Source organism: Balaenoptera acutorostrata, chromosome 9, assembly GCF_949987535.1.
Source record: "Balaenoptera acutorostrata chromosome 9, mBalAcu1.1, whole genome shotgun sequence".
Lineage (NCBI taxonomy): Eukaryota > Metazoa > Chordata > Mammalia > Artiodactyla > Balaenopteridae > Balaenoptera > Balaenoptera acutorostrata.
In genome coordinates, this window is record NC_080072.1 from 91,333,601 (window position 1) to 91,349,016 (window position 15,416).

The window sequence follows — 15,416 nt, forward strand, 5'->3', positions numbered from 1 at the left end:
TCATAAGCCTTCAGACGATTCCAGCACCTGGCCTTGAAGTCCTCTAGCTTAGGCCACAGACATCGTGAAGCAGAGATGAGCCACCCTTGCTCTGCACTCTCTGAATTCCTGACCCATAGAAACTGAGACAATAAAACTGCAGCAACAGATAACTGAATACCATTACCTAGAACGCACACACATCAAACATGGATTTTTTTCAAACTGAAAAAATAACTTTTATACAAAACAATTATAGGCTATATGCTCCACTTAATAAGTTTAGTAGGTTTTATTTAAGTAATACAATTAAACTTCATTAATAAGAAGCTCTCTTAATTTGAAATCTGAGACAATTAGACTAAAGTTTAGAGTCTTAAGCTGGGTGTCATCATTAAAGTGCCCTGGAAAGGAGAATTTAGGGAATCCATGCAAGAACACGTGGAGAATATGGAAGCTAGCTAAGAGGTCAGACTGTTCTGAAGTGCTCTATAAGTGGGACACTCTCCACGAAGAAGGCACTCGATGGTTATCAAGTGTCAGATGAACATTAGAAGCCCTGAGTTCTTCCTTAATCACTTTATGCATGTTAATTAGTTTAAAAGTATTCTATTTGGCAAATCGGTCAGTTTAGTTGAAGCAAATGATTTGTGCATACATATATTTTATCTTTTCCTAATAAAAGGTGAGCTCCCTGAGGGCATTCCTGATCGTGTTCATCTCTGTACCCCGATGGACATAACACAACGTTGTAGGTCCAACACCATACTTGACAAGTATTTGTGCAAATGCTCAAAGTGCACAGATGTACCTGAAGCTAACTCAACTTTATAATTCACTTTTAACTAGTTTTTTCTGCCCTTCCTCACCATTAGTCCAAACTAATGTTTTATTATACTTCCAAGAGCATACTTTGTACCCCTTTATTATCATTTACCAGTGTATTCACAGTAAAGATAAAGTACAAAGGTCTGCCATGCGCAGACAGTGATCTGAGGTGCTCGAGTCCGCCCCCCCGGCCCCCCCCAGGACCGTGCCCATCGTGCTCAGTGCACACTGTGAGGCTCTGTCCTCGCCGAGGGGATGGCAGCCCACTCGCTTCCTTCTGCAGCTCAGGACAGAGAAAACCTAATCCATAAGATGTCCATTCTGTCATAGGCATTACTTTTAAAAGATTACAAGGACAGGACATTCTGATTAGGATAAAAAAATAAAGACATCTAATTTTTAGTTTATTCCTCCAGTTCAGTCAGAACTGACACCAAACATCTTTGACAGCGCTCCATTACCTGTGCTCAGACGTACACTTTTCACTGAATCAAAATTCTGAAATATTGATTTATAAGGTCATAACTATCTTTGAAATTAATCAGCTTACTAAGCAATTTAATACACATCCATACACATTCACATTTAACTACAGCTATAACTATGATATTCCTAATTTCTCCACTTTTGATCTCAACACATAACTTGTAATAACAAGATACAGTTCTAGTACTGACCTTCTAATTTGCTGTATGGCCCTAGACAAGCCATTTTACATCTCTGCCTCCACCACATCTAACAGAGATAATGATACCTTTTTTTTAACCTATTTTATAGGTAAGTAGGCATAAGATTTATGTGAAAACATTTTGCTAACGCTGCTAATCAAACACAGATAAAATATATAAGGTTTTTTCATATTAACTACTTTCTAATATTTGATTTGTTTTTATAATTTAATCAAAATAAAGATGATTCAGAACTACAAAATTCAGCAGTTACACAAGGTGAATTAAAGTAATAAATCTAGTCATAACAATAAATGCATTCATCCATGTTCTCATTTAATTACATTAAGAAATAATAATTATAAAAATAGGTAAAATGTTGTGAAAATATTCCTATTTATTCTAGCTTAGAGGAGTTCATGCCCATATCAATGGACTCTCTGGCATCAGACACAGCATCAGGTACTCGAACAGTCATATTGTCCATAGCCTTTGTCAAACAGATTTGGCAGCCCAACCGCGATCTGTGTAAAAAAGGGGGGAGGTATGATTTAGTATTAAGTATATATTATTGACAAGGCAATGCAGTTACCAGGACCTTTTCTTACCCAAAGCATAGGGATTTATTTACCTTTTAAATTTCCATTAAGTAGAAAAAGATACATCCAACCCTTTCAACTAGAGGAAAACAGAATGTAAATATGAAAAACAAAAAGTGTGATATGCCAAAGCTTCATTTTAATCTTTCTACTAATTGTTTCACTGGAACTACTGCTTTTTGGTGACAGGACTGACAAGCAATGAAATGATGAGAAGGCACAACAGTGGAGAAGAGAACTGAGGTTTTAGCAATGCCAAGAGAATGACTAATCAATTCCCAGATAATTAAAACCATACAGTCTATAAAAGAAAGCTACACTTTTTAAAGCCTTTAAAACAAGAAATTTGGAATAAACACATAGACGTAAGTCATCAATTATCAGATGCATATTTTTCCCACAATTTTAACATCTCTGAAACCAAATGCATCTTAAAATCAATGGCATCTTACAATCACAGCTACACTGTGAGGTGGCAGTCACATCAGAGACGTCTCTTCAATTGAGTTATGGGAACTATGTTAATACTATGTGTTCAATTTCATTACCATTCAAAATAAGTCCAAAAAGATTACAAAACAAAAATTAACAATACAGAGACCCAGCATAAACTGATATTAGGAAAGTAAATATTTGTCATTGGAAGAATAACTGTAATTCCATTTTCTTTTATTTTTTTCAGTATTATTTATATTTTCCTTTTAAAACAGTGATGTACAAATCTGTCTAAATAGCTCTAAATCTAAGTATAAATAGCTCTTTCAATATGCATAAAACGCTAAGTGATAAGACCATTTTACACCATATTTTAATCAGCAGAGCTTTTTCTTTCTTAATGGCACATAAAAATAAATACTATATTAGTCTTATAATCAAATTGTCTTCAATTTGATGGAATGTGGTATGTAGGTCTTGGTTTTGTCAACATATTCGTCAAGCACCTGCTGAGCATCAAAAGGCACAGAACTAAATGTCAGTGGGTTTGCAAAAGAACAGCAACTCACTTCGATCCTTACTGAACACCTCTTACATGCTGGGTGCCAGGGATGCAGGGGTTAGAGCCAAACAGACCAGTGGTCCAGAATCCAACACTGAACATGACGTGTTCACAAGCAACTTTCTTAACCCTGCCAAATATTAGTTTCCCAACCTCATCCTAAAGATGGATAATAAGTGGGTTCCTCACAGGACTGCCATGAGGATTAGTTGCTAATATCAGTACTAAGGCGTGAACTTTCAATCAAATAGAAGAGCTGAGACACATTTGCAGATAATTAACACGTGAGACTGTGACAAATGCCACAGAGAGAGAAAGCTGAAAGGGCTGAGGAGAAAGCACTGACTTCTGACGGGGGAGATGGTGTTTCTAATGGGCTTTGAAGGCTGGCTAGAACTTAATATTTTAAAAAAGATAAAGGAGAAAGGCATTGGAGGCAAAGCTAATAGGGATTCAAGGCATGTTTGAGGCAGTGTGGGTTTCTGGCCTGGCTGCTGTGCAGGCCAGACGAGGACAGGGGAGTGACGGGCTAGAAAGGTGGCCAAGCCGTGGACAGCTCTGAACACCAGTGACGGGGTTCAGGTTCTTACTGGTGAGCAATGAGGGACCACTGGGAGGTTTCTGAGTAAGGAGTGAGTACTACTGCCATGGGAAATATTGATTGCTGATAGAAAAAAATCCCCTTTTACCAATAATTCCTGTTTGTTGAATAGAAACAGCCCTGACAATACTCAATTATGCATTAAGCTCTGTCTGCAAGAGAAAAAATAAGGCAAGCCAATTTAGACAAATTCATTAGGACTGTGGTGAGCCTTAGAGAGACTGTTGGTTACTCTTGGTGTTCGTACAAAGATGAGTAGGGTAATGCTAGCCTTCAAGGAACTTTTAGTAAGGGGCCCAGGACAGAAAGAGCTACCAGTGATACAGGGCAGAATAAAGTAAGTGTAGTAACAGAAGAACAAGAACTGTGTGGGGGAACACAGGGAGGGGTGGCACCAAAAGCCCTTGCTGGTTCTATAGCCCTAGAAGATAAGGCAGTGGCACTGTGGCTGTTCTCACTCCCCTACTTCCTCCTGGAAGGTCTCCGGCTCTAGGGTCTACCAGTGTAGAAAGTGTCTTATACCTCTACAGAAGGAGACGGACAGCAAGTCTTCCTTGACTTCACTATTAATCCTACAAAATCTCACACTTGTGCAAACCTTGAAGACATTTTCTCCATATACACCTGACAGTGGAAATATACTAGGTGTTAACGTTAACTTTACTTCTAAAGTTTGGTTTTCAATGCAGAGAAGAAGCTTCAAATAGTAAAAAACCAAGGGTTTTGGGGTCCAACGTAACTGATCCAAACCAGGGCTCTGTCATTCTCTGTGTGGCCTTGAGCAAATCTACAAGAACTAAGCTGTGTTTTATAAAATGGTGATAATACTGCCTAACTCTGAAGGTTAGAAATAATCTTTGTTAAGTTTGTAGGCATTATATTGTTTCCGGCATTTGAATTAATATTATTATAGTCAGAATGTCAACAAAAACCATTTAATGAATGCTTTCTTCACCAGACACTGTTCAAGGAGCTTCCCGTACACTTATTAGTTGACACGACACAACAACCCTATGAGGTAGGTACTATTATTATCCTCATTTTACAAATATGGAAACTGAGGCCTCTGTGTAGATTATCCATGGAAACTGGTAGCAGGGAGCAATGACAACTATCAAAAATAGATTCACAGATAATTCCTGAATCTCTCTACCAACCATTAATTCCAAAAACAGTTGGTGACGCCTTTGGTGAATCAGGCACTGGAGACACAATGATGAAATAAGACATGGCCCCTGCTCTAATGGGGAAAAGGAGACATGGAACCAGTACAATAAGTGCCATATGAGCCCGTGTATCAACAATCCATCATTAGTCAAGGTTAAGTACACCCTAAAATAAACATTAAAATGATGCTGTTTTATCTTAAAAATTATAGACACTTACATAGCACTTAATTTTAAAAATAAACCTATGGGACTGCCCTGGTGGTGAAGTGGTTAAGACTCCACGCTCCCAATGCAGAGGGCCCGGGTTTGATCCCTGGTCAGGGAACTAGATCCCACATGGATGCCACAACTAAGAATTAGCAAGCCACAACTAAAGATCCCCCATGTTGCAATGAAGATCCCGCACGTGGCAATGAAGATCCCACGTGCCTCAACTAAGACCTGGTGCAGCCAAATAAGTAAGTAAGTAAGTAAATAAATAAATAAATAAATAAATAAATAAATAAAATAAACCTAAGAACTAAAGACTGAGTTTCCTTGTTTCTTTGTTTGGATGTATATGGTACCCTAGAAATAGAAGTTTACATGCAGTTACGATCTTTGAGCAAAATTATTTTCACTCCAAATGTGTCAGTGTTTTCTAAATCCTACCTGTGAAAAGCATTATACTCTTTCCTCACAAAGCATTTCTACAAAAATTCTGTGTACTTAAGAATATCAGCTATAAAATGCCATAAAAGCTATTTCCTGCTTTCCATTATCTTGTTCTAAAACTTCTGAATTTTATTATCAAAGTTCTTGGCTAGTTTACATTTACAACAGGTCTCTTGTATCTTCTCACACTCATGTACCTCTCCTAAATGCAGCTCTCCATTTCCTCTCATTTTTTTTTCTTTTCATTCAGAATATTATCTGTTACATGCGCCTACAAATTTCATCTGAATAAAAGGGCAGTTAGCTATGATTTACCCCTCACATTGAAAGAAACAATTTTCAGAACCAAATTAACACAACATTGAGTGTATTCTGTGTGTTATCCTTTAGAAAAAAAAAAGGAGGTGTTGATAGAGAATGTGGCACCTGAAGACGTGAGGGGAGACAGGCAGATGGCAGCCACAGTAAATACCAATGACCTAAAAACTTTTTGAGGATTATTAGATAAGAGGGTTTATCTTAAGGATCTAATAAAATTGTGGTTACATGATACACATGAAATAAAGCTATTATTATTACTATTATTTCTTATTTTTTTAAACTATTTTTCATTAGGGCCACCAAATTACAGTTAAACACCAAAGCCAACCTTAATTAAATAAACTCTTATCTTGTCCCTTGAAACAGTAAATTAACTACCTATCTTCCCTAACTCAAACCAAAAGACTAGATAATTTAAAAAAAAATAAGGTATCACTTAATATCTCTTGCTACTATAAACCTTACCACTTTTAAGATTAATTCTACTGGGCTTCCCTGGTGGCGCAGTGGTTGAGAATCTGCCTGCCAATGCAGGGGACACGGGTTCGAGCCCTGGTCTGGGAAGATCCCACGTGCCGTGGAGCAACTGGGCCCGTGAGCCACAACTACTGAGCCTGCGCGTCTGGAGCCTGTGCTCCGCAAAAAGAGAGGCCGCGATGGTGAGAGGCCCGCGCACTGCGATGAAGAGTGGCCCCGGCTCACCACAACTAGAGAAAGCCCTCGCACAGAAACGAAGACCCAACACAGCCAAAAATAAATAAATAAATTTATTAAAAAAACCCAAACAAACAAAAAAAACCATTCACTGAGTCGAGTTGACCTCCTTTGTTGTCCTTCTTGACGTCCTCCTTGCTTTGCCATTTAAAAAAAAAAAAAAAGAGTAATTCTACTTATTAATAACAAGAATAAGCTCTGATTAATTTACTTTAATGTACAGTTAGAAATAGAAGTATTCATTTTAACATAATTACTATTATATATTAAGTTTTTAAAAAAATTGTATTCTCTCAAGTAGGTAAAATTTTCCATTATAATTTCTTTCAATTATCAAATCTGTCCTTCAAGAATACCATAAAAAGCATTAAATTTAATCCCAACTCATTAAATTGTGATAAATATTAATTCCTGGAATAAAAATAGATGAAAAAAGATTTATTAGGATCTAGAACTTATGCTTCTAATACTTCCAATTAATCTTTTTTTTACTTTTGTTAAAAGTTTCATAAGGGTTAAACTGTAGAATACATAACAGAAATGTCATATATTTGATATTCAAAGTCTGTGACTGTTATCTATCTACACTGGGAGAACCCTAGTACATGCATGCATATTACATGTCTCTGGTCAGAGACAGACATGAACTAATAAAACTTTTATCCTCCTAGATTATTGTTACAACGGAAGTGGTCCAAAAATCTTACCTATCTGTTAGTCCATATGCCAGATCAAGCATGTCATTCTCCTCATCACTGATTGCTTCTAATTTCTCAAATATGTGCTGTTCAAAGATGAGGTGACAGGTGGAGCAAGCCAGGGTTCCCTCACATGCACCTACAAAAGCAACAAACATTGACTATGCTCCCCTCTACATTCAACACAATTCAAAATTGACTTGAATTAATTAAATAATTTCTAAATTTAAAAATCAGCATTAGCATACATCAATGATAGGACTTTATTTCTGAATGACAATGAGAATTAGGGACAACCCCCCCATACCCAACACACACACACACACACACACACACACACACACACACACACACAGTGTTTGAAATCACTTTCAAATATTATTTTTAAAAGGTATGAACTAGATGCTGTGAGGGGAAACGTAAAAATACAAATCCTAATACCAAAGAGCTTACAAGTTAATAATAAACTCAGATATGCATACATACAAAAATGTATGCATTTTAAACTTATATAGTAATGATTTATATAACAGCTATGCAAGTTACTTACCTTTTCCTGGAGAACGCAACACAATTTATAAAGCCGCACAGTATATAAGAGGAACCAGAAAGTAACCAAACCAACATCTAAAGTTAAATATTTTTCTCTCTCAATCTCTCCTTATAATCAGGACAGAATCAAATAAGTCACTTTAAGAGTCACATTGGTTTGGGACTTCCCTGGTGGCACAGTGGTTAAGAATCCGCCTGCCAATGCAGGGGACATGGGTTCAACCCCTGGTCCGGGAAGATCCCACATGCTGTGGAGCAACTAAGTCTGTGTGCCACAACTACTAAGCCTGAGCTCTAGAGCCCGCGAGCCACAACTACTGAGCCCGTGTGCCACAACTACTGAAGCCCACGCACCTAGAGCCAGTGCTCTGCAACAAGAGAAGCCACTGCGATGAGAAGCCCGCACACCGCAATGAAGAGTGGCCCCCGCTCGTCGCAACTAGAGAAAGCCCACATGCAGCAACTAAGACCCAACGCAGCCAAAAATTAATTAATTAATTAATTTGAAAAGAGTTCTTTGTACATTAAAAAAAGAGAGTCACACTGGTTTAAAATAAAGAGAGAAGAATATTTCTCCCGTTCCATGTTTTTAAAAGTCACTAATTTAACAGTTATTTATTGAGTGCATATTAATATGCCAGGGACTGTTAAAAGGGAACTGAAAAGTCATCCAGTCCAACTAAACTATGAATCTGCTCTGCAACATCCTTTTCCCAGGGGTTACCCAGCTTTTGCTTGAAAACTTCCTGACAAAGAAATCCTCACTGCTTAAGCCAGCCAATTTCACACTCGGCTTCTACTGAGCTAAAAGTCTGTCACTCTGTAACTTTCCACCTACTGCTCCAATTCTATCCCATGAAGTCAAATCCTTTTTTTCTCTCTGGCTCTACCAAGGTATTACGGACAAATAAAATTGTAAGATATTTAAAGCATACATCGTGATGATTTGATATACGTATACACTGTGAAAGGACTCCTCTCATTTAGTTAACACATCTGTAACCTCATATATATTTACTTATTTATTTTTAGTGAGAACATGTAAGTTCTGCTCTCTCAGCAATACAGTGCTATCACTGCAGTCACCATGATTTACATTAGATCCTCAGTCCTTAATCATCTCAGAGCTGAAATTTTATACCCTTTTACCTATTCACCTCCCTATTTCCCAACCTCCCCCAAGCCCCTGGCAACCACTTTTCTATTCTCTGTTTCTATGAGTTTAGTTAGTGAATCCTTCTAAACAATAGCTGTTCATATACTTGAGAATGTTCTTTCTTCTCCAGGTTGAGCGTACCCAGGCCCTCCAAATTTTTCTTACGTAATGACATAGTTCTAAATCCCTTCCCTCAGTCTGGTTGGGCTTTTCTTAAAATACATCCAGAAGAGGATCTGACAAAACAGAATCATCCAGAATCATGTTCTCATTAAATTCTACCTAAAAAAGTTATTCTGGTTTGGTTTTGAATAATAATTTTTAAAGCCACTATACAACTGTAAAGATTATAGAGTCCTAGGAGTAACTTCAGTTTGATTTAGATTCTTTTGGTCAATAAACCCTATATAAAATATTAATAGAACTACTATCAATAATTAGTGAACTTAATTTTCCTCAGAACAAATTTATCATTTTAACAAGAGTTGTTCTTTTATAAGTTAAACATTTGTTACTCATATTTTATTTTTTAAAACGTCAAGAAAGAAGAGAGAGGCTTCCTTAAACATTCATTTTTATTAAATCTCATTCAAAGCAGTAACAAGATAAAGCACAGAGACACCATATAGTGATGTACAGGGGTCATAAGCATGGACTGTGGAGCCAGATTCCCTGGCTTCCATCTCAGCTCCACTTTTTACTAATGGCATCACCTTGGGCCACTACACCCTCCTGCCTTAATTGCCTCAATAGTAACTGTACCAACCTCACATAATAGTTGCAAGAATTACATATGAGTGTGTACTTAACATAGGTACTTGCAACCACACCTGACTGGTAGAGAATAAGAACTATTCAAGTGCTGGTAATTATTATGATTTGGAAGTTATAAGAAAACTTAAGAGTCATTCAACTTTTTTAAACGTAAGAGTAAGAATTAAACCCAAGAAGTTAAATGAATCAACTATGAATTCCTGCCACTCAATAATCTAATCCACTTTATGTGAATATTAAATATATAAACATTATATATACATATATTCAGTACATTTATGTAATACACAAATATATACCCACACCAACTGGTTATTTGAACAAGTACTTTCCTTTTCTATTTTTGTATAAATTTGAGGCATTTCACAGAAAAAGGTAAATGGATATATTTTACTTAAGAAGAAGTATGCTTCCTCTGCTTAAAAAAATACAGATAGGTAGGTAGGTAGGAAGAAAGAAAGAGAGGGAAGGAGAGAGGGAAAGAGGGAGGGAGGGAGGGAGAGGGAGGGAGGGAGAGGGAGGGAGGGAAGGAGGGAGGAAACCCCTGCAGTAAAAGGAGAACTGGTGTAGTACAACCCTGAGGCCATCTGGGCTCTAGATGCATCTGCCATACTGTCTGCTGTGTCCTGGGCAAGCCTCTCAAGGGCCTCAGTTTTCTTTCATCTGTACCATGAGAGACTGAAGCAGATGATATCTAAGGGCCTGTTCTCTCTTAACATTTTATGACTCCACAAAGAAGAATTACAGTTCTTAATGGATTTGTTCCCTAGTATTCAATAAATATATACTAACTTTGTTTTCTGTTTTTATCTCATCAATACCCAATCCAGACAAACTCAAAACTAAAATGGCAAATCGCTCTGAAGATACTATGGGACAAAATTCAGGAAATCCAGCATCTTTTGTCTTAAAAAGTACGTAAAACCTCCTTATAAAATATACCAAGCAACTCTCCTAATTTAAAAAGCTTATAACTTCCCTTCATAGTTTTATTATTAAAAAAAGACAAATCCTGAGAACTGCAAGCCATGTGTAACAGAAGATGCAAGAAAAACAAAACTCAGTCCAGGGCAGGATGTGGCGCTAGGGGCTATAGAGGCAGACAGGGGACCAAGCACGGAGGTCTCTCATGCTCTCCTAAAGGAGCTTGAGCTGTCCTGTAAGCGCACTCCCTGCTTCCTGACACGGTGGGTAAACTAGCATGCTCGTAGTGGGTGGGTTGACACAGAGATGTTTCTGGCCAGGGGTTATGAGCACCTGTCACTTCACTGCCCCTCTCCTGGATCCAGCCCCTGGAGGACAGTGGTTGCTGTTGAAGTTACGGGAAGCTTCTAAAGGATTCTGAGTAGGAAAGTGACATGGTATGTTTATTCTGGATAGATCTTGCTGGTGCCTGTGTGTAAAGGATGGATTTGACATGAACAAGACAGAAGCAAACGTCATGAGATTTCACCAAGGAGGAGGGGGAAAAAGAAGAAAAGAAGGATAAGAAACTGAGAGAGTCAAGGAGAGACCCGCCCCCTCCAATAAAAGGAGTCAAAATACAAATGTGTCAAATGGTAGAGAGAGAACCAGAAAAGTGTGACATCAGAAAAGCCCAGGGAAGAAGAGAGTGCATACAATATGGTCTCAATCATCTCGGAATGCAGAGTAAAGTTCACATGTTAATAAATCCCTCCAGAAAATTTAGGACATTCTTTTTTTTTGCCACCTGGTCAGTCAAAATGAAGAGTTACCATCCGTGTTCCAGCTCTTCACTTTCTTCCCTAGGAAACCTCAATTCTTTTAACCTTCTCTTAAAGGCTTTATTTTCATTCTCTAACAATTTTCATTGCTCCTCTCAGGAACCTTGCCAATTATTTCCACATCTTGCTTAAGTTGCCAAGTTCAGAGCTGAAGAGAGTATTCTAGTAAGAATTTGACAAATGTTGAATATATACAGAAGATTAACTTTTGGTTCCTACACTCAAGTTCCTATTATACATTCTAGTCCCATATTTATTCTTTAGATAAACGCACCATGCTCAGGATTCCTCCTTATTTTACAGTTCCTTTCAAACTTTTTCTAGCACAAGTTGTCAACAGGTATGCTTTTCTTATTCTTTGTACTAGGAAGAAACTCAAATATAATAGAAACTTTAAAACTCAGAATGAAATCAACTCAGCATGCATAAGATGGCTAACACTGAACCAGAGACACATATGGTCATATAGTGGTACAAGTATCACTACAGAAAAAAATCTGGAGCAAAGATTTACAAACTCTGTGGATAGTACTTATAAGGAGAAATAGTCAATCCTGAAAAACTCCAAAATAATAAGACAATCTGAGCAGTTTTTTGGAGGGTTTTTTTTTTAGATTTAAACTATATGTTCTATAAAAAATATGTTCTATAAAAAAGAAAAAACTTTTAGAGAACAGTGAAGATATGTCTCTGAAAAGGTATTAGGAGGAAAAAAGATTTTAACAGTGAGCCTAAAACTGTGAGAAGAAAACTTTAAGAAAAAGTTACTCCGTTTTTTTTTTTCATCTCATGATTTCATGATGGGTATTTCTGCCAATTTATTTGTTTCCTGGTCTTGAAATTAGAGGGAGCTCCCCAATTAATAAGCATCTGACTTTTGCCTTTTTGGCATACAGGTCTATGAATCTTAACACACGTATAAGTTTGTGTACCCACTATCATAACCAGGATACAAAATAGGTTCATCATCCAAAAGAAACTCCCCTGTGTTGCTGTGCCTTTGGAGTCACAGTCTGCATTTCTATATAGTAACAATGAACCACAAAGACAAATTAAGGAAAACAATTCCATTTACAATTGCATCAAAAAGAATAAAATACCTAGGGGTAAATGTACCTAAGGAAGTAAAAGACCTGTACTCAGAAAACTATAAGACACTGATCAAAGAAATTAAAGACAACACAAACAGATGTAAACATACACTGTGTTCATGGGTTCGAAGAATTAATATTGTTAAAATGATCATACTACCCAAGGCAATCTACAGATTCAATGCAATCCCTATCAAACTACCAGGGGCATTTTTCACAAAACTAGAACAAAATTTTTTTTAATTTGTATGGAAACACAAAAGATCCCAAAGAGCCAAAATAACTTGAGAAAGAAGAACAGAACTGGCAGTATCAATCTCCTTGACTCAGACTATACTACAAAGCTACAGTAACCAAAACAGTATGGTACTGGCATAAAAACAGACACATCGATTAATGGAACAGAATAGAGAGCCCAGAAACAAACCCACACACCTATGGTCAATTAATCTATGACAAAGAAGACAAGAATATACAACGGAGAAAAGACAGTCTCTTCAGTAAATGGTGCTGGGAAAACTGGATACTACATGTAAAAGAATGAAATTAGAACATTCTCTAACACCATATACAAAAATAAACTCAAAATGGATTAAAGACCTAACTGTAAGACCTGAAACCATAAAACTCCCAGATGAAAACAGAACACTCTTAGACACCACAGCAATACTTTTTAAATCTGTCTCATAAAGCAAAGGAAATAAAAGCAAAAATAAACAAATGGGACCTACTTAAACTTAAAAGCTTTTGCATATAGCAAAGAAAACCACTGACAAAATAAAAAGACAATCTACTGAACGGGAGAAAATATCTGCAAATGATACGACCAATAAGGAGTTAATCTCCAAAATATATAAACAGCTCATACAAATCAACATCAAAAAAAAACAAACATCCCAATTTAAAAATGGGCAGAAGATCTGAAGAGTATAGCCACAATGTAATACAGTATGGAGGTTCCTCAAAAAATTAAAAATAGAACTACCATATGACCTAGCAATCCGATTAGGCATACATTTAAAGGAAATGAAATAACTATGTCAAAGAAATATCTGCACTCCCATGTTCACTGCAGCATTATTCACAATAGCCAAGATATGGAGACAACCCAAGTGTTATGTCCATGGATGAATGAATAAGATGTGGGGTGTGTGTGTGTGTGTGTGTGTGTGTGTGTGTATAGATACACACACAATGGAAGGCTATTCAGCAATAAAATAGAAAATCCTGCCATTTGTGAAACATAAATAGACTTTGAGGGGATTATGCTAAGTGAAATAAGTAAGACAGAGATAGACAGTGTATGACCTCACTTATATGTGGAATCTAAAAAAGTCAAACTCGTAGAAAGAGAGTAGTGGTGGGGGCTAAAGGAAATGGGGAGGGTGGTCAAAGAGTGTAAACTTTCCGCTATAAGATGAATAGGGTCTGAGGATCTACTGTAAAACATGGTGACTACAGATATAATACTGTATTATACACTTGAAATTTGCTGAGAGTAATCTTAAATGTTTTAACCACACACACACAAAAAAGGAATGATGTGAGGTTAACCCTATTGTGGTAGTCATTTTGCAACTGAGATGTGTATCAAACCATCATGTTGTACATCTTAAACTTACACAATGTTAATTGCCAATTATATCTCAATAAAGCTAGAAAATAAATAAAACAAAACCGTGGTGATGGTTGCACAACTCTCTGAATATACTAAAAAAACAACGTATACTTTCAATGAGTAAACTGTATGGTATGTGAATTATATCTCAGTAAAGCTCTTCCAAAAAAAAACCTCAACTAGATATATTTTTAATGGGTCTACCACTGAACTCTTAATTCTATTTCACTCATCTGCATGTCTATGTTTTTGCTAATATTACACTGTCTTGATTACTGTAGCATCAAGTTTTAAGATCTGTACTATACATATGTCTTCCAGCTTTATCATTCTCTTCTAAAATTGTTTGGCTATTCTAGTTCATTTGTTTTTCTGTAAAAAGTTTAGAATCATCTTGTCTGTATCTAGAAAAAATCCTGCTGAGATTTTAACGGGAAATGTATTAAATCTATATATCAATAAAAACTGACATCTTTACTATGTTGTCTTCCAATCCATGAACACAGTATGTCTCTCCACTACTTAGGTCTTTGCTCTCTTTCATCAGAGTTTTATAACTTTCAGGATACTGATGCTATACATATTTTATTAGATTTAAACCTAAAAATTTCATTTTGAGGAGCTATTGTAAATGTTCTTTTTTTTTTTTTTTAAAGAGGTCCTGCTTCAGCAAGGTATGTGAAGATGATGGTTTGAAAGTAGCAAGTTTGAGATGGAGAAGCATCTCCATGGTGGAAACTAAATGTTCTTTTTTTTGTAAATGTTCTTTTAAAAAATTTTTTTGGTTTCCAACTGTTCATTGCTGGTACACAGAAATACAACTGATTTTTGTGTGTTGACCTTGTATCCTAGGACCTTGTTAAACTCACTTAGTTCCAAGATTTTTTTAATAGATTCCTTGTGATTTTCTATGTAAATAATCATCTAAAAACAAAACAGTTTTATTTCTTTTCAATCTGTATGCCTTTTAATTTTTTTCTTTTTTCATTATTTTATTTTACTTATTTAAATTTTATTTATTTTTGGCTGCACTGGGTTTTCGTTGCTGCGCACAGGCTTTCTCTAGTTGCGACGAGCAGGGGCTACTCTTCGTTGCGGCACGCAGGCCTCTCATTGCGGTGGCTTCTCTTGTTGTGGAGCATGGGCTCTAGGTGTGCGGGCTTCAGTAGTTGTAGCACACGGGCTCAGTAGCTGTGACACATGGGCCCTAGAGCACACAGGCTTCAGCAGTTGTGGTGGGCTCAGTAGTTGC

At 36.8% G+C, this 15,416-nt stretch overlaps 1 protein-coding gene across 2 annotated transcripts in view; it reads right to left on the bottom strand.

Annotated features, from left to right (window-relative positions):
- Nucleotides 1-1,194: 1,194 nt before the first annotated feature.
- Nucleotides 1,195-15,416, bottom strand: part of FDX1 (ferredoxin 1) — a 29,507-nt gene continuing 15,285 nt past the window's right edge. Inside the window, exons 3-4 of one of the 2 annotated variants that reach the window (XM_007173000.2) lie at nucleotides 7,238-7,367; nucleotides 1,195-1,999 (exon numbers count right to left, since the gene is read on the bottom strand). In XM_007173000.2, the coding sequence (XP_007173062.2) occupies nucleotides 1,873-1,999; nucleotides 7,238-7,367 (257 nt within the window). In that variant the 3' untranslated portion in view covers nucleotides 1,195-1,872. Of the gene's footprint in view, nucleotides 2,000-6,566; nucleotides 6,669-7,237; nucleotides 7,368-15,416 lie in introns of those variants that run through there. The other variant, XM_057553531.1, reaches the window with a different exon arrangement.